The following is a 19,734-nucleotide window of genomic DNA, read 5'->3' on the forward strand; positions in this document are numbered from 1 at the left end:
AATTGTGAAAACTAGTTAGTAATAAGCCAGAGCTATCAGTCCAGTATTTATAATTAATATTAAGTCTCCATATCAGTTATTTGGAAATTGGCAGGTGAGAAAGAAAAGTCAGTCTACATGGAACTACTTGTTAGAGACATTAAAATCTAAAATGACTTTGAAGCAATCTGAAATGAAAGTCAAGAACAAATTATCTACTAATTTAAATCCTGAAAACCTTTTTACTCTTATTCAAAGGCAAAGAGGCTTAGTCAAAGATTTTATCTGATGTGGGTCAAATACCTCCAACTCTTCAACAAATGGATGGAAACATTCCACTCTTGTACCTTTGCTGATGTGATTTAAGGAGCACAGGGTATCAAACAGTTGGACACATCCATATTCTCATACCACTTGTATGACCAACATTTCAAAGTATGTTTCATGTTCAATAAGCATACTGGTATCATGCATTCAAAGATATGTGCCAATCATTCAAACATCTTAATATGACCTGGTGCCACAAGTCACAATGCTTTTATATTTAGGAAATAATTTTTACAAAAAGGTTTTTCTGAGAACATATTTTAATATATCACTAGATACAGCAATGTATACCAAAAGAACTATGATGACTTTAATAAGAAAAACACAGTGAATATAAACATGATCTATACCACTTCTAAGGTGTCTGCAACAATTAGACTAACTAGAAATAAACACACACTCCCAATGCCCCACACACATTACAGGTTATATGAGCAGGGGTTATAAAACACACTGAAAGAATGAACATACCACATTCACATAGGTTCTTCTCATTTTACTCAGCAAAATTCTTATCTACAACTATTTTACACTTTACAAGGAAGATCCTAAATCAAATCACTGCAGGGTTTTCTAAGTGTAAAATTCACACATACAAATCATTGTGGTGCTTTCCATTTAACTGCAGCAAATTCTCAAGCTCTATACACTATTATTTACAGCCGTGGTTAAGAACAAAGACTATTGTAATGGGTGCTTCCAGACTTTTCCCATCTTACATACAGAGACCTCAAGGCCACACATAGACCATAAGGGTCTATTCTCCCATGACAAAGTGCTCTTAGCTCAAGTCAGGTCCCCACAGGAAGAATGGTTTGACTGACACCTTCTGGAACCCTGACATCTCACTGTACACGGCAGTTCTCGTTTGTTGGGTCAGTCCCAGCAGCTGGGCTAGAGGCAGGGTTGACCCGCTTGACCCTCAGGCCCTCCCTGGGGCTCTCTGCAGAGTTTTTCCCAGGAACATTACTGGCTGTGAGAGACTTCTGTGGGCAGTCTGGGAAGGCAGTTTGTGACTCCACCGAGCTCTGCTGAACAACCTTGACCTGCAACATACACAATTTGTTAGAGGTTCAAAATCACATTCACATTTTTCAGTGGTTGTCATTTTTTTTGTTCTATTGGAGACTGAACCAAGGACATTATATATGCCATGCAAGTGGCATATATAATTTTTACTTTGGATTTGAAATAGAGGGTCACTTAGTTGCCCAGACTAGCCATAAACTCACTCTATAGCCCAGAGGGACCTTGAACTTGTGATCCTCCTGCCTCAGCCTTCCTCGCTGGTAGACTTGGAGGTCTGTACCATCAGTCCTGGTCACATTCCCACTCCCAAGAGATGAAACTGTCTTCCTCCTGGAAAGCAGAAGTCACCTAAAAGGAGCTAAAATACCCCTTTCTAACAAGTCCTAAGCTTCTCTTGACACCAGTGACAACCAGAGCCCTGCTCCCAAGCAAGTGTGGTGTAGCATGATTAATAAAGAGACAGATATTGGGGTTCAACCTGAAGGTCAGAAAAGCAAAAGGGCCAGCCACTGGCTCTTACCTCTCCCCAGCCTAAAATGGTGAGCCTGCCTCCAGGAATCTCAGAATGAGACTGTGTGAGAGCTGTCTCCTCCTGTTTTATACTCCTTTGTAGGGCTGGTATTAAAGGCATGACAGTGCTCTAGGGACTGCTGGCTCAACAGCTTTTTTATGTGGCGAGCTCCAGACCAAAAAAAAGACCCTGTCCCAAAATAAAGTGACAAGGAAGTACAAAAAAGCAAGGTAAAAGAAGTTAAAAGCAAGAATGGAAGTTTCATATACAAGATCTTCAGAAGAATGGACCAGCAAGGTGAAAAGACTTGAGATCAGTTCAAGACTAGCCTGCAAAATAGTGAGATGCAGCTAAAAACAAAACAAAATTGACAACAAAAACCAGCCAGTCACCTAATGGGCCTAGTGAAGCCTGCCAATCTAGATACTCAGGAGGCTAAGGGAAAAGGATAAGCAATTTTCAAGACCTGTTTGAACTTGCTAAAGAGTAGATTCAGGACAGCCAGGTAACTTAGCTAGACACTGTCTTAAAAATTAAAAGGAGGGTTGGGGATGGAGCTCAGTGGTAGAGAATTTGCCTAAATGCACCAAGTCCTATGTTCAGTTCTATCCAGTACCACTCCTCATCCTCCAAAAAGGAAAAGATAATTAATAAAAATTTTAAAAGAATGGCTATTTCGCAAGTACAGATAAGTCTTTAGTGCAGTTTCCCCAAAATAACTATATGACAGACACTCCCTAAGAAAGACTTTCAGGTACTATTTTGAAATAGGAAAAAAGAATGGAGATTGTTTTTCCATTTATATTTCTCTACAAGAAGCACGTGACTTTAAAGGGCAGTTGGAATACTTTGCCTTACAAAGAACAGTGAATTAGAAATCCTGTTTCTATCTCGGATCAGGTGAACAGGACACTGACAAACCAGCAGCCAAAGACCAGGAGCTGGTGGGAAATTACCACGTGTGAAAAGTTGAAGGGAAAGTTCTATTGGAACTACCCCTCTTTTTCCTTTTTATAAAAAGCAGTGAGACCAAGACAAGGGTGTCCCTGGAATCTATTAGTCACAAGTGTTTAGGTTCACTCAGCGACAGAGAAAACGAGGGAGAATGAGGGCTCACAGAGATAAGGAACTAAGGAAGTGACTAGAGTACATTCCTTGGCTTTTCTGACATGGACTGAGTCCGTGACACTCTGAGTACAGTGTGAGTGTGGTGCTCATGTAGACATCTGCTTTCTGAATGGTTCAAAGCCAAGCAAGGCCCTGAATCTCTCAGACAGTGCTACTACCCATCTCACCAGCAAAGTCTGCAGCCAGAACAGGGAGAGAATAGAGAGATAGGTGGCTTGATAGAAATGAACCCTACCAGCAGCGGATGGGGGTAGGGGTGGGGATGCAATGTCTTCAAAGAACTGTTAACTGACCCTATGCTCAAGGCATCACTACCATCCATGTGAGCCTTAAAATTTCTAGTGGCCAGCCCACCAAGCAGAACCAATCAGGGAACCAAACCTATAAACAGCAGCTCCTTTGTTTCCAGCAGACTAGGGTTTCCTGGGCTTCTTCATCTCAAAGACTTAATGAACAGAACAATACACCCAATACATCTTACCCATTTTTTTCAATACCTTGAACTCAGCTCTGACCTTGGGTGAGAATTTACAATTTTGAGTGTCAAAGCACCTACTTTAGTAAAGAAAATCTTGTTCTGTGCTTTTAAAACTAAATGATGAAACATACTTGTAAGTACTTTTTACAGAGCATCTCAGAAAATGCTGACTTAAAGTGAAAATGACTAGGCTGTGTTTTTAAAATGTGAATCTAATCATAAAGTCTCCTAGACCCGCTTTTCAAGAGGACCCCTGCCATTCTTCAAGTGCACAAAACTGCTTTGTGATTCATAACTGCTGGTGCCAACTAGACTGCATGTAGCTAATGCAGAGAACACAAATCTGCAGGAAACCATGGTTACTGCCCAGTACCAGCAGGCTCCACAGCAGTGTAGAGTGCAGGCCCCCTAGTGTGCAAAACTCTTCTCCTAGGTAATAAATCTGAACACCACATGCAAACTGCTTTTACCATCAATTCCTCTAAAGGAAAAAAGAAAAAAAGAAAAGGCCCTGTGGTGACTTCACAGGACAGTTTCCTATCTTTATAAAAATCACATTACTAAAGTCACTTCAAGATAATATTCACAGCTCCATTCATTCCACAAACATTTGCTAGATGTCAAGACTTTTTACTAAACATGATGACACAGACAAACCAGATATAACTAGTTCCATACTGTAAATCTGAAGACAGACATTTGAGCAAGTGCTACAAACAGACAACGGAGTCCAGATATAAGCTTAGTGCCTGGTTTCCTGTGGTAGGGGAGCCTAACATACAAAACATCTGTATCACATAAGTCTCAGAAAGGAAGGAGTCGAAATTTTTTTTTTAAACTGAGGGGTGAGGGGAGCTCCCTATCACCTGTGTAGAAAATGGCAGTCTATACCAGATTCTAAACCTGATTCCCTTGTGGCTATCCCATGGCCAACAGCTCTAGTCAAGGTTCCCAGCTTCACTCCTTCAGGGAACCTTCTACTTCACAGCGCTTTCCTTATCAGTCAGGGAAGTCATGGTCTACTTTACCGAACTCCAATACTGTTGACAGGGCCAACAGTTGACTACAAGGGACAGAGGGAAACAGAGACATTAATTGAAGGGAAGGAGAAAACTGCACAGGATGATATACTACTTCTAGCATCAAGAGTGGACAGCTCCATCCCCAGTGTATGGAAATATGAAGACCCTTCTGATGTGGGAGTCCCCTCTGTGTGTTGTTTGTATTCGTTAATGAATAAAGAAACTGCCTTGGCCTGACAGGGCAGAACTTAGGTAGGCGGAGAAGACTGAGCTGAATTCTGAGAGGAAGAAAATAGAGTCAGAGAGATCCATGGATCCTCCACTTGAGACAGAAGCTGGTTAGAATCTTTGAGGGTAAGCCACAGCCACGTGGCGATACATAGATTAATAGAAATGGGTTAAATTAATATAAGAGTAAGCCAATAAGAAGCTAGAGCTAATGGGCCAACCAGTGTTTTAATTAATACAGTTTCTGTGTGGTTATTTTGGGGCTAAGCTAGCCGGACGGCCAGGAAGAACAAGCGGGCCCTCCTCCTACACCCACCCTTCCTCACTGTTAAATTAACTTTAACTTATAACTATGAGAAAAATATGACAAGGCTTAACTATATACAGCATCTGCACATCAATCAAAACAAACCAATTTGCAATGTATTGCTGTCTTGATACAACTAATCACCAGTGTTTCTATATTTTGTGCTAACAACTATCACTCAACACATTTGTGAAAACTTTGGGGTTTGTTTTGTTTTTTGTTTTTGCTAGTTGAAGGTTATCCAACTACATATTTAAATTCTGACAAGCAAGATAACATCACAAAATTTTAAAACTTCCTGAAGTTACTTTAGAAATTTCAAAGAATATTTCCATGGCTGCCAGTTTGAGAAATACAAATGAGTTGTAAAAGAGCAGTGTGAGCCTGAGGAGGTTTGAATCTTTCAGGAATGTCACCTCCTTTCTTTTACCACACCAGTGTAGGAGATCAGCAAGTATAACTGAGTTAAGTAACATAATGAGTGTAGTTCGTGTGCACAAAGCACCAGCAGGGAGCTGTGGTGCACATCTGTAACACCAGCACTCAGGAGGTGAAGGCAGAGAGATCAGGAGTTCAAGCCAAGCCTGGGATTTAAAAAGAAGGTAAAACACATGTACTTGTGTGCAGAAAAGGGGCTGCTAGCGTGAATTACAGTATCAGGAATACAAACCAGCTGAGTAAATACTCTCCACCTTTTGTACAATGTAGAGAAGAAAGGTCACAGAGAACCAGAAGCTTTGATGTTCCGGAAAGGAAGAAAAATAGTGAGAAATCCAAAATGGCCCAAAGGGAAACAACCTCTTACAACTATTTAAGCCATGCTTGAAACTTGGAAATGTACTGAGCTTCCTGTAATAGCACCGCTTTCTAGGAAGCTATGTACAAGCAGCCTCTGGGTAGAGGATGTATATCCTTGGACTTGCTCACTCCGGCTCACACTGCAGCAGCCAACCCTGGGCCATCTAACAGATTTCCAGGATGGCAGGCAGGAAATGACATTCACAGATTACCTTTTGTGATCTGCTGCCACCAGCTGTTGGTTTTGAGGATTCTGCAATGTTTTCTTTGCTCAAAAGTGTTGGGGAAGATCCCACTAACTTCTGTGCAGCAAGGCGAGGGCTGGTTCTGGTTGCCATGGTTGTTCTCCGCAGGATATATGGACTTGTCTTTCCTGTAGGAATGTCAGCAAACCCTAAGGGCAAAAGAGCTGCTTGTCAGAAATGGCATTCACTAGGGACGTTCTGTTTTAGCTGTGCTAGCAATGGGAATTCAATGTATATACCAAGTTTCAATAATGGTAAAAATAACTAGAAAACAGTTTTTGTTCAGCCATAGAAAACAATGTATTAAACTACATAATTGCCTTGATGGTCATCAAATGAACTAGGAAATTAACAGGTTAATCCTTACTAGAGAGATAAAAGATTTAAAATACATCATGTTGGGAAAAAGGATCAGGGAGAACCACATTTTTTAAAAACAGAAATCTTGCTTCTTCTACATGGTTGCATTATCTTGCACTTTTTAAGATAGGCAGGACATTTAATACAATTGAACTAGGATGGAACAAGGCCAGTCCTTGTCTGAAGAGGGAAAATGTAAACTGACGGTGACTTTAGGGCTCACTTCTAAGAGTGTCTTTGTATTTGCTCACTCTGCTGTCTCCTTCCAGGAAAGGAAGTGATCTGAATGGTGACAAGAGAAGGCTAGCCACAAAGACTATCACAGGGCCCTCCACAGAGGCATTCAGATCTGACTACAGGCAATACTCTTAATCTCTTACGAATACGTCTACAAGAGTGAGTTAGCTAAATACTTTGGAATCACGGTTACCAGAATATAACTCCTCCAAACAGTTTTGCTGTCAATGAGTAGGGCAAAAGATCCAACCTGCTGTGTGTGTATTTATTTATTTATTTTGAGAGAGGGTTTCTCAGTATAGCCCCGGCTGTCCTGGAACTTGCTCTGTAGACAATCCTTGAACTCACAAAGATCCACCTGTTTCGGTCACCTGAGTGCTGAGATTAAAGGCATGCACCACCATCACCTGGCTGATTTTTTTTTCTTAGAACTAAATGACTGAAGCTGGGTATGATGGCACCTGCCTATAATCTTAGCACAAAGAGGCTAAGACAGAAATGCTTCAAGATCAAGACCAGCCTGGACTACACAGTAAGATTCTGTCTTAAAATATCAAAGAGAATAAAAAATAAAGACAGAAATAATAGGAAGGAAAATCTGCTTATGTCTTAGAGACTGCAATAATTATTACATAGTTATGAGAAGTCTAAACTCTTACTTCCAGTCAGTGTCAACCAGCCCACTTGTCCAGCTCACGACTCAAGAAAGAAAAAGGTGATTATAAAAAGAATTTCGAACAGATTTTTAGCAGTCATTTTTCAAATCTACCAGCTCTTTTTGTAGTGTTGGTCTCTTAGTTGTATAATGTTGTATGTTAATTTTAGACACTTATTTTATCATCAATTTAAAATGGACTAGTCTCTCCAGGCAGTTAGGGCTATTATGCGATAATTGGAAAACCTAAAAAGTAAAAGTTTCTATCGATTTTTATGTGAAATTTCAAACTTTTGTGTTTTAATGCTAGGAATTGAATAAAGGGCCACACGCAAACTAAGTACATGGTCTACACCCACAGCCCTGTGACTCTGTAAACTATACATACCTTTTTTTACGACGTCTGGGAGTCCCTCCAACTCAAACTTAGGCTCTTCCTTGTCCTCGGTAGGGTGAACGCTACTATTGACTGCTTTCCTGCTTCTTTTAGAAAATGTCTCTGGCGTACAGGGTGTTGCCCCACAACCACTCTCACAGATTCCGCTGGACCTGTGCCTCTTGCCTGAAGTTTTATTTTGGCCAGATGTTGTCTTCTTACTCACAGAAGTAGTGGGAGACACTAAAACTGAAGAATCCAGCAAAGGAGAACTGTGGAGATGTTGTTTGGATTGCTGTGAATTCAGACGAGCAACTTGTATTTCTAGTATCTCCTTGGCTTTCTCTAACTCCTCATGGCTTATAAGCAGGGAACAGTATTTATCCAAGTACTTATCTGCCTCCTTGACTTTTTCTTCAAGTGTCTCTTTCAGCTCTTTATTTTCAATCATTAATTTAGCTACATTATCACCCACAACAGAATCTGTGGAAAACAAAGTGACACATCACATGCAACTTGCTGCTGCTCCCAGTTACTATTATAGACCATTCCCAGCAGGTCACCTTTAAGCCTGTTCTTTGAACTTTTCCAGGAGTTAAGAACCAACATCTGTACCTATCTGAAGACTATGAAGCACAATCTAGCAGATAAGGTTGAATAAAACCCATCAAAACTTAAACCCCCTTATAGAATTAGTTAAAAGAGATCGAGCAAATTAACTTCTTATATCTCCCCCCTTTCCCACCCATTCTTTCTATCACAACTGAATAAGCGATATAATTCAATAATGATCGTAATGTCTATATTGTATGGTTTTGGGGACAAGTGCCAGCCTGTAAAAATGTAAGTCCCTTTAGGCTATAAGAACATTTTGAGAGAATACAGGGACTAGGAGGTACAAATGTAGAAGAACCACATCAAGGTAGGGGACTCGGTCAGATTCTAGACACCAGGGGTGGCTATCAATTTAGGAGGAAAACTCCCAGATTCCAAAACATACTCCAATCACACTCTGTCTAGAAGCCTCCCACACATACCAACCACTGGCTATCCATAAAGAAAGCAGATTGTGTGGGTGGATAACGTGGCATAGTTAATTACCAAGAGCAAGGAAAGAAGGAAGGAAGGAGAAAAGGAAAAAAAAGGGAAGGGAAGGGAAGGGAGGGGAGGGGNAAAAGAGGAGGGAAGAGGAAGGAAGTGCAGTGAGGGAAGGGAAGGGGAGGAGAGGGAAGGTGAACTGAAGTGAAGTGAGGGAAGGCATGGGAAGGTGAGGGAAGGGAAGGGAAGGGAAGGGAAGGGAAGGGAAGGGAAGGGAAGGGAAGGGAAGGGAAGGGAAGGGAAGGGAAGGGAAGGGAAGGGAACTACTCAAACAGTACCGAAGGGCATATTCTTTATGGATACCCATTAGAAAGAGGTATGTACCAAAGGTACCATTCAGTGTTCCAAGGAGGGCTTGTTTGTCCCGGTTGCCGAGAACCAAAATAACCAGACAAACTGTATTATTTAAATCACTGCTTGGCCTATTAGCTCTAGCTTCTTATTGGCTAACTCTTACATATTAATTTAACACATCTCTATTAATCTGTGTATCACCACGTGGCTGTGGCTTACCGGGTAAAGTTCTGTCCAGCAGGGCTCCATGGCTTCTCTCCTCTCTCCACCTTCCTTCTCCCAGCATTCAGTTTAGTTTTCCCCACCTAACTCTGTTACCCTATAGCTCTGCCATAGGCCCAAAGCAGTTCCTTTAAATTGGCCAATGATATTCACAGTATACAAAGGAAAATCCCACATCAATTCAGGTTTTCCCCCATAAGTGCTGACTCCCAGAAGACAGCCTCTGGTAACCAATATGCCCCAGCTAGTACCCACCAGTTTTCTGCTTCTGGGCAGCTTCAAGTTGGTAGATTTCTTTCTGCAACATCTTCTTTTCTCCTTCCAGCTGTTTACAGGATTTGAGCAACAATTTTATTTTCCCCTGAGCACGCTGAAATTCCTTCTCAAGCTGATTCACATATTTATGATGCTTTACCTATAAATAAAGCACATGTAATTTCATTTAAAACCTTGAATTTCATTTTACAAGTATATAGAAAAAACAACTAAAAAACATTAAAACAGCAGACAGTAGAGTTATGTTTAAAATATAACATCTCAAAATTCATAAAGCAAACCCCCTCTCTATTCAGCTGCTGGAGTCTCCCTGATGGCCAGTGTAGGCTTAGGATTTTTCCAGCATCACATGACTCCAGGCCGATGACAGTGTTAAATAGTAAGTTAAATAGTAAATATCACTACAAACCTGAGCACTAAGCTTGGGTTCCAAAACCTGAAACAAAGTTTGACTCACTGCAGAATGCCTTACAAAGACAACCAACGAGTAGGCATGCCAAATTAGCAGAGCATAAGTCTGCCATGAGGACTCTTACTTTGAGGTTCTTTAGTTCTTCCATTGGTACTTTTAATTCTTGAGTTAGCCTGTTTTTCTCTTTATTGAATTCTTCTTTCTGCCTTGTTGTTTTATGTACCATTTCATGCAGCTCCCTCTGTAGCTCCGCTTCCTTCCCAGTCATTGTGTTGACCTGGAATTTAATATTCATCAGCACCTGCTCTGGGTGGTCTGCTGTGAATAAACACTGTTACAACACACAGTTTAAGAAAATGGACCTGGCTGAATCGCCCTACTAATCCATTCACCTGGTTTTCTCAAAACCTACTAGTGAGTTTCCATTTTCTTTTCGGCACAGATTTAAGACAACAGTAAGGAAAGAAGGCAGATACTATTTCTAACTCTCAAGACCCTTTACAAAGGCTTCAATTTGAATTAGGATCATCAATGTTTTGAGAGAGTGCCTTGGTTTTTTTTTGTATTTAGTACCTTAGATTCTTATCTGCTCTTAGAGCTCTACTAATCGCAACATGCTACTCTAATCCAATAAAACATGCCAAGGATTAAAGTTATAAAAATACAAATCCTGAAAAATATAGTTGTGATGACTTCATTTTCTGGACATTCCTTTGAATGTTGAAAAAAAAATTTAATTCAAAGGAATCCCTTTCTTGATCAGGCTGATTTTTCTCAAGCCACACAGTAGAAGCCATGAATGTTCCACTAGTCCTAATTACATAAGCATCTTTAGGTATTCTTTCTCCTTAAGGTGCAAAGGGCAGGGGCTGCCTTCAGACCCTAATCATTATCTGTTACTCTTCTTGTCACAGTGGTTCTCGGCTTGATAGGGGACTGTTTCCATCCCAGTGAACCCGAACTACAGATAATGACCCCAAGATTTCCATGCAGCGATCCCATCAAAAACCTAATCCAATTCACACACACACACACACACACACACACACACACACACACACACAAAATGTCTCTTACAAGTACATCAGGGCAATCACTGCTGCTTGAACTGACTCAATGTTCCTGTAGTCAAGACACTATAAACACAAAGTCACAGAACCATCTGGAAGTCCCTCCCTCCTTTCTACATGGAAATAAATCAGGGTACTTACTCTTTGGATAAGTGATACTTTCTGCATCTTCAACAATCCAAGCTCACTTTCTAAATGCTTGTGAGAATTCTGCAGGGCTTCAAAGGTGCTCTGCAAAGCGGTGTTTTTGGATTGCAGTACTTGGACCTTATGCTCCAGCTCCACATTCAGATTTCCCAGTTCTAGTTTCTGTTTCTGCCAGAGTTGCTGCTCTCCTTCCAACTGGGAAAGTTTACATGCAAGCTGCTCTTGACCTTTAAGTTGATCTTCCAGTGTCCTGACCTCTCCCTCCTTCTTTTCTAGCTTCTCTTTGCCAGCTTTTACTTCTTGAGAGAGGACATTTACAGAAGACTGCAAAACAATGTATTTATTCTTGGTCTCACCAATGTCCTGTAGCAACTGGGCCTTCTCAAGTTCAAGAGTTTGTATTTGACCACTCAGGTTCTGTTCTTTGGTCTTATAAGCTTCTTGGGCATTGCACAAGGAAACCATTGTCTCATTTAGTTCTTGCAATTGATTTTGAAGCATCTCTACTGCTATTTTGGATTCCTCTTTCATCTGTACCTTTTCTTGCTCTTTTTCTTTCATTAAGTTTTCAATCGAAGAATTTATTGTTTCTAATTCAGAAACTCGCTTTTGTTCCTGTTTTAATTCTGTCATAAGACCTTCATTTTCTGACCTTGTATTAGTAAGGTCTAACTCCAAATCTTGGATATTTTGAGCCATTCCTTGTATTTCTGATTTTAAAGTCTGGATCTCTGCTTTGGCATTCTCAGCTTCAAGAGTCGCATGCTCTTTCTTTTCCTCTGAGAGCTGCAATTCTTGTTCAAGGTTCTTAACTCTATCCTTAATCAAGTCTGCATAATGCTTACTTTCCTTCAGTTGTCCGAGGAGGTTGTGCTGCTTCTTTTCATCAGCATCTATGTGAACTTTAAGCTTCTGAATGCTGCTCTTCAAGCGGTGTATTTCTTCCTCTGGATGGTCTAGACTGTGTTCTTGGGTCTCCAAAATTTCCTCATCATTACACAAGGCTGCTACTTCCTCACTGAACTCCTTTAATTGTGTCTGAAGCATCAGCACTGCAGATTTAGAGTCTTCTTCCATCTGTACTCTTGCCTGCTCCTTTTCTTCCAACAGACTTCTAAAGGAAGAGCACAATTCATCCAGATCTGACACTTGACGTTGTGTCTCTTGTAGTTGCCTGGTCAGATTTTCTTTTTCAGACCTAACTGTAACAAGGTCTAATTCAAAAACTCTCAGGTTTTTGGTCATTTCATCCACTTGTGCCTTGAGGGTCTCCACCTCTGCTTTAGAATTCTCAGCATCAAGAATCACCAGCTCGTGGTTTTCTTCTGACATTTCCAATTCCCTCTCCAGATTCTCCACTTTATCTTTCAATGAGTCATTTTCACGCTGACTTTCCTTCAGTTTCTCCTCAGTACTTAAGTACTTCTTTTCATCTGCCTTGATGCGCACACTCAGTTTCTCAATGCCTCGTCTCAACTGATGCACCTCCTCTTGGGTTGAGCTCAGCCGCATTGCAAACTCACCTTTCTCCATGAGTGCTACCTCCAAGGCCTTGGAGATGTTCTGCCTTTCACATTCTGACTCAGTCAGCTGTGCCTGGAAGTTCTGAGACTCCTTGACCAGTGATTCTTTCTCTTTTTTCAGCTCTCCAATTTGAATTTCCAGCTCACCTACTGTCAAAGATAATTCCTGTGAGTCATTCTGCAAATTCTGCAGCTGCTCCTGGAGATGAGCTTTGTCCCTTGTTAGCTCACTCATATTAAAGGACAAAGTCTGAAGGAGTTCTGCTTTGTCTTTGACCTCAGCCTCTATCACCTCAACGTGACGGAGTTTCTCACTTTGGTGAGACTCCAGCTCTTCTATTTTCTCTTTCATCTGTTTAGATGTCTGACCAAGTGCTTCTTTTTCTTTTGACACAGTGTCTAATTCTCCACGAAGCCTGTTTCTCTCACTAATGACTACAAAAAGCTCCTCCTTGAGGTCAACAATAACCTTCTGCTTACTCTCAGTGTCTCTTGCTAAACACAGCTTCTCTGCTTGAACCGCCTCTAAGTCAGCTTCCACAGAGAGGATGAGATGTTCAATATTAGCTTTCTCAGACTTGATCCTGGTCAGTTCCTTTTCCACATCAAAAAACTTTTCCTTCCAATCATCTTCTATATTGGCTGTATTATCTTTAATAGTGTCACTTAACTCATTTGTTCCCGATTCTAAGTCAAAACCAAGGTCTTCTGAACTTTCTATTCTCTGACGTACCTCCTGGTTACAAGGAAGGGATCCTAATTTTTCACTTAAGTCAGATTTTTCTTTCTTGAGGTCCTTGACTATTTTTTCCAATTGCATGCATGTTTCAATCTTGATCTTTAGCTGTACTTCCTGTAAATTGAGTTTTGAATCTGCCTCTTTTATTTCATTTAATAAATTTTCAACTTTTTTGTCCCAGTCGTCTACTACAGGAAGTAACCTTAAATTCTCATTTGATGTATCTTCCTGCAAATGAAGAGTCTGGATAGATCCCTGATCTTCCAGAACATCCATGGGTACCAATACATTAGGACTAGAAAACAACTGAGGTACGCATTCTGGACAGTCCTGGGTTTTCTTCTCTACTGGTGCCTCACAATTGGTCTCTGGAGACTGCTCTTCACACCTCGCTCCCATGAGCCTGGCTGTCTCGGTCTCAGTGACTGAAGTTTCTAGACAAAGGTCCTGCTGAATATCTTTATCACAAGTCTCATCAGTGTCCTGCTTTGGTGTTTTCTCTGTAGTCTCTGAAACATATACTTCTGATTCTTTTGTATCATAACTATCATTTTGGACTCGAACAGCCTGTAAACATGATGTAAACCAAGAAAGCATTTTATTTTTCAGAAGAACCAAAATGGAATCAGTGGTTTAACTATTACTTTACAGAAACTACCCATATGGGTGCTGCTAAACACATCCCTCTAAACAGAAGAGCTCTCAATTCTATCCTGTTCTCTGTTCAGATAGTTAACACAAATATTCAATGGGTTCTACCTATGTGCAAAGCACTGGGTAAGATATTTACCATAAGGACATTTATTTCAACTACATCTAACATGAAAATCGCATCTTTCTTTCACAGCTTGCAATTGTTTAGGCAGATTAAAGGAGTAGCATATCACTGTGATTACCAACGGTTAGTGTCATCTTCAGTACTCATGTTCTTTACTAAGAAAAGCAGTAAGTGTTTATGAGGAGATTCTCAGTCCAAAGACCTCATCCTAGTCAGGACTTTCTTGGAAAAGGTAGATGTTTTGTCTCAATTTACCTACAAAAAGAGGTGCTAAGATTGTGATTATTGCTACTGCCACCACAATATGACCTATGACCTTTACCTCACAGAAGTAGAGTGAAACTCGAACTGTACAGCATTAGTACTTAAGCTAGTCAACTAGAAAAGACAAACTACAAGGAATTAAAAAATAATTTTCTTTAAATAACTGATACTACTAAAAGCTGCTAGAAAATTAACATTCAAATAATTTCTTATATCTCACTTAATAACTGATGTTACAACATTTAAAACACTCTGAAAGACATGAGACTAAACTACTTGAACACATTTCAGAATATTTACACGTGCCTCATTAATCAGTAAAAGTATATGTGGTGGTTTGAATAGGAATGGTCCCCACAGGCTCATATATTTGAATGTTTAGTCATTAGTGAGTGTTGCTACTTGACAGGGATTGGGTGTGGCCTTGTTAGAGCAAGTGTGTCACTGGGCGTGAGTTTTGGGGTTTCAAATGCTCAAGCCAGGCCCAGTGTCACTCTTCCTGTTGCCAGCCAATCTGGATGTAGACCTCTCCAGTACCATGTCTGCCTGAGTGTCTCCATGCATCCTGCTATGCTGATAATGAATTTAAACCTCTGAACTGTAAGCCAGTCCTAATAATTTTTTTTTTTTTTTTGCAAGAGTTGCTGTGGTCATGGAGTCTGATAGCAATAGAACAGTGACTAAGGACAGTATACATTCTAAAGACTTCAATTCAGACTTCAAAAATGCTGGGCTATGGTGGCACACAACTTTAATCCCAGGACTTGGGGGGCAGAGGCAGGTGGATATCTGTGAGTGAGTTCCAACAGAGGCTCCAAAACCGCACAAAGAAACCCTGTCTTAAAAAAAAAAAAAAAATTAGTGATTTTTCATAAGAGAATATTTAGATCATGATGGGCATTTATTCCTCAAATAGTTTCCTCGTGTTTTGAGTCCTGGTTGGCTCTGGAAAATTTTTGGTAAGTTTTTCATTCATTTCCTTGAAACTCAAAAATCCTCCAATCTTGATTTCATATTTATCTCAACCCAGTAAGAATTTACTAAGTGTTTAACTAGGCATGCACACAGAGAAACAACATGTCTATCCCAGGTACTTACATTTTCCATGTCACTCCCAAGCAAAGATCTTGAGCTTAAGTCCAGCTCTTGCAACTGAAGGCGCGCTACCTCAAGCTCGAGGGACAGATTCTTCGTCTGCTGCTTTTCTTCTGCCAACTTGGACTCCATTTCTAAGGTCACACTTGTCAGCTTATGCTGCCACTGCTCCTTTTCTGACAAATACTGCTTCCTAAGGCAGCCCAGCTCTTTCCTTTCAGAGCTTAGTAACCGCTCAAGCTCTTCAATTTCTTTATTTTTTATAATCTCCTGACTCTCGATTTTCTTTTCTAGATCCTTGAGGGATTGCAAGTACATCTGACATAGGATTTCAAGTTCCTTAACAGTTCTCACAGAGGTGGCTGGGATTTCTTTTTCAGTCAGATTCTCTTCCTCTAGACTGCTGTAAGACACTTCATCTACACTGCAAGGGTTTGCTGAAGTATTCCCTTCTAAACTTAGAAGAGACGTGTCTCCAGTTTGTTCTAAAACATTTTTATAAAAAGCAGCTTCTCCAAAATGTGTCAGACTTGGGCTGTCTGTCCCAAAGAATGACAGTGACAATGTATGTCCATCCTCAGCACCAGGTTTCCTTTCCTTTACCAAGTCATCCTGCATGTTTCTCAGATTCATTGACAACACAGAATTTTCAGCTTTTAATGTGTCAACATAGGAACACAGCTCTGACATCTTACAGCTCACCTCACAATGCTGATCATGTAAAATTTTGTGTTCACTTTGTAAACAGGAAAACTTCTCCTGTAACTCAGCAAAATGCACTCGAACTTCTTTGTCTGACAATGTTATTTGCTCACAGAAACTGCTACTGTCCAAAGGAGTCAAGACCATAGACACATTGCTTTGTTTATCACAAAGACCATCTGACACATCTTCCCTAAGCTCACTCTGTGGAAGAGCATCTTGATGGGTTAGCATTTTCACTTCATTCACTAGCTTCTCAACCTTTGCTGCCATTTGACTAGTAGCTGTGATACACTCTGACCGTGAGTCATTCAGCTCAGACTGGAGTTGTAACTTCTCAACCTTCAGTACTTGGCACATTTCCCCTAGCTCATTCAGTTTATCCAGTGCTGTCTGTAGAGAGCACTGCAAGCGTGCATTCTCATTTTGACTTGAGGACAACTCATGGAGCACTGACACATATTTTTCTTCTGCTTCTATTTCACAGTCTTTCAGGCCAATCCTTTCGTGTGACTGAGTGTCCTGTGAACTCACAGTTCCCTCTTCTCCTCTAATTGTCTGCAATTCCTGATACAGGTTTTTTTTCTCCTCCTCACTTTGGTCAAGCTTTACTTCCATAACTCTAATCAAAGCTTCAAGGCGTACCAACTGTGCCTTATAATTGTCTGGAGAAATGACTTTAGTGTCAATATCCATCTGATACTGGGAACTACACTTATATATCTCATCTTCTGTTACTTTTATAGAGTTCTCAACTGATTCTACTTCAAGATAATGTTCAGGTTTAGTCTGAGTTAACTGCATCAGTTGCTCACTCTCATGTGGTAAGTCATTAACTTCCTTTTGCTTCTTATTTTGTTCTTCCTTTAAAGTCGAGCTCTCCTGCCTTAAGCTATCAGCCTCACTCTTAGAACAGTTTTTGGTGACTGTAGCCTCAGACCTCGCAGCTTGTTGCTCTACCTCCAATTCCAGCATCAATTTCCTATTTTGATCTTCACTGAAAGATAATTTTGTTAAGAAATCTTGCTGTTCCTTTGCAAATGCTTCCTTCAGCTGCTCCAGTTCAACTTTCCTATTCTCACAAACAGCAGTGCATTCACTGAGTAAGCATTCTAACTTAGCATTGTTTTCTTGTGCTGTTTTATAGTTAGCCCTGAGATCCTCCAACACAGTTTCTGTTTCTTCACATCGTTGTAATAACAGAAGTCTTTCTTGCTTGTACTGATCAGACAACTCTGAAATACTTCTCTCTTGTTCTGCTATACAGCTTGAAAGCTTCTCATGTTTCTCGAGTAAATTCATTTTCTCCTGCCATAAGGCCTCATTAGCTTCCTTGAGAACCCCATTTGCTTGGGTTAGCTCTTCAATGTCTTTTTTACTTAATGAGATGATGTTATTCATTTCCTTCTTCTCTGAGCTCAAGGTTTCAGATAAAAGTTGCAGCTCCTTCAGAGTGTCTTCAAGAAGGCAGTTACTCTTCTTTAATTCTTGAATCTCTCTTTGCTCAGCTTCTAATTTTTCTTTCAAAAGTTGCAACTCTTTTTCCTTGCTCTCAAGGGTTGCTAAAGTTTCAGCAACAATATTCTGATGAACTGCAGAGTCTTCCTGCAATTTACCAATGCACTGGTTTGTTTCATCCACAAAATTTTGATGAATCTGCTCCACTTTAATGAGGTTTTCTTCTAATTCTCCTTTGATTTGTAGCAACTCTTCACACCGCTTGTGCAGATCTGAGTTCATCTGGGTTTGAGACTTCAGGGAACTTTCAAGCGAAATGACTCTATTTTTTAAGACAGCTACATTTTCTACAGTTTGGTCCCCATCTACAAAGCAGTCATTCCTTTCTGAATGCACGCTTCCTTGTTCCCCCATTAGATTTGCAAAGGAATCACTAACTGCAGGCTGCTGTTCAAAAGCCAAAGAACTTCTCCGATTACCCTCATTTGTCACCAGAGAACCTCCTGATTTGAGCAAATCCTTCAATGCTTCATACTCAGTATGCAGGTCTTGGTACTGCTGGTCTTTGGTCACTACTTCACTTGACAGTAACTGAAGCTTATGTTCCAAACCTTCAATTTGCCCAGTGAGCTCATTAGCTTTCAAGCACATATTTTCTACTTCTTTCTGATGCTTCTGATCTGAGAACTCAGCTTTCTGCTGCAGTTCCAAGTAGGCTTGTTTCTGTGTCTCAATCTCAACCATCTTGCTGTCTATAATACTGCGGAGGTTTCTAATCTCCACATTAAGATTTTCTCTTTCCATCTCCAGTGTTCTTACTTTTTCATTGTAGTCATGACATTTTATTTGTTGTGTCTTGAGGCTGGCATCTAAGTGCTTGATTTTACTCTGCAAGCTTTCGTTTTCTGATTCTACCTGATTGATAAGTTTTTCATTTTCACTTTTCCAACAAGAAAACTGAGTTTTCTCTTCTTTCAATTCTTCACACTCTTTCTTTTTTAACTCCAAAGCACTCAGCAAAGCTTCAAACTCCTTCTCTATTTTATTTAACTTATCATTCAGTTGTTCAATGTGATGTTCCCTTTTCTTCAGCAGGTCTTGAGAACAGTCTCGTTGGGCTTCCAGATCAGCTAAGGTAAGCTTTAGTTTCTCTAAAGTTAGCGAATTTTCTTGTTGGTTTAGTTTTTCCTGGAGATCTATTAACATAATTTCCTGAGAGGTATTCTTAGCTATTAAAACAAACAAATGAACACAAAGTTATAAGTGTTTACAACAAATACCTACTTTATAAGAACTTTATACTCTAGCATCAGGGTGTAACTCAATGGGAAAGAAGTTACCTAGCATATCTAGTCTATGACTTCTAAAATTTTAAAATCTAAACTAAAAAAAGAAAAAAGCAATGAGATTAATAGACTCTCAAGTCCTGTAAAATTTGACACTAATGCTGTAGTGCTTGAAAGTAATTCACCTAGTAATCCTATTACCTAAGTTTATATAAAGACAGAGAGAAAAACAGCCATTTTAGTATTGTAATGTATCTAATAATCTTCATAGCTTAATAAAAATGATGTAAAAAGAACAAGGAAGTTTACAGAATATTTAGAATTATTTCTTTTTTAAAAATGTATGTTATTTGTTAGCAGGAATGCCACCCACATTCCAATTCTTCCTTAGTAAGAAGTGTAGAAAGAGGAGCTGAGATTGATTCATTTGGAAGCTCCTATCACAACCTTATTTTAGTCATGCTGACAGCCCCCCCCCCCCGACCCCCCGAACCTGGCAATATTTTCACCTAGCAGTGACTAAAAGGCCTGGGGTAAAGAGGAAATAATTGAAAGCCTCTATAGTAAATAATATAATATGTAACATAATATAATAGTAAATGAAAAACTATACTTATTTCTAATCCCTTAATTTCAAACCTACCCAATGAGAGTTGAAGACTTACATAGACAGCACCCCAAAGGCATTTT

The 19,734-nt window shown here is 40.0% G+C and overlaps 1 protein-coding gene across 1 annotated transcript in view; it reads right to left on the minus strand.

Annotated features, from left to right (window-relative positions):
- Positions 1-554: 554 nt before the first annotated feature.
- Cenpf (centromere protein F) overlaps positions 555-19,734 on the minus strand; it is a 45,189-nt gene continuing 26,009 nt past the window's right edge. The window contains exons 12-18 of the mRNA XM_050148230.1: positions 15,602-18,987; positions 11,194-14,028; positions 10,107-10,259; positions 9,550-9,709; positions 7,693-8,163; positions 6,020-6,201; positions 555-1,352 (exon numbers count right to left, since the gene is read on the minus strand). Of these exons, the coding sequence (XP_050004187.1) occupies positions 1,152-1,352; positions 6,020-6,201; positions 7,693-8,163; positions 9,550-9,709; positions 10,107-10,259; positions 11,194-14,028; positions 15,602-18,987 (7,388 nt within the window). The 3' untranslated portion in view covers positions 555-1,151. The remainder of the gene's footprint in view (positions 1,353-6,019; positions 6,202-7,692; positions 8,164-9,549; positions 9,710-10,106; positions 10,260-11,193; positions 14,029-15,601; positions 18,988-19,734) is intronic.

Source organism: Alexandromys fortis, unplaced genomic scaffold (genome assembly GCF_014885135.2).
Source record: "Alexandromys fortis isolate MF-2015 unplaced genomic scaffold, M_Fortis_MF-2015_v1.1 scaffold_62, whole genome shotgun sequence".
In the NCBI taxonomy this organism is placed as follows: domain Eukaryota; kingdom Metazoa; phylum Chordata; class Mammalia; order Rodentia; family Cricetidae; genus Alexandromys; species Alexandromys fortis.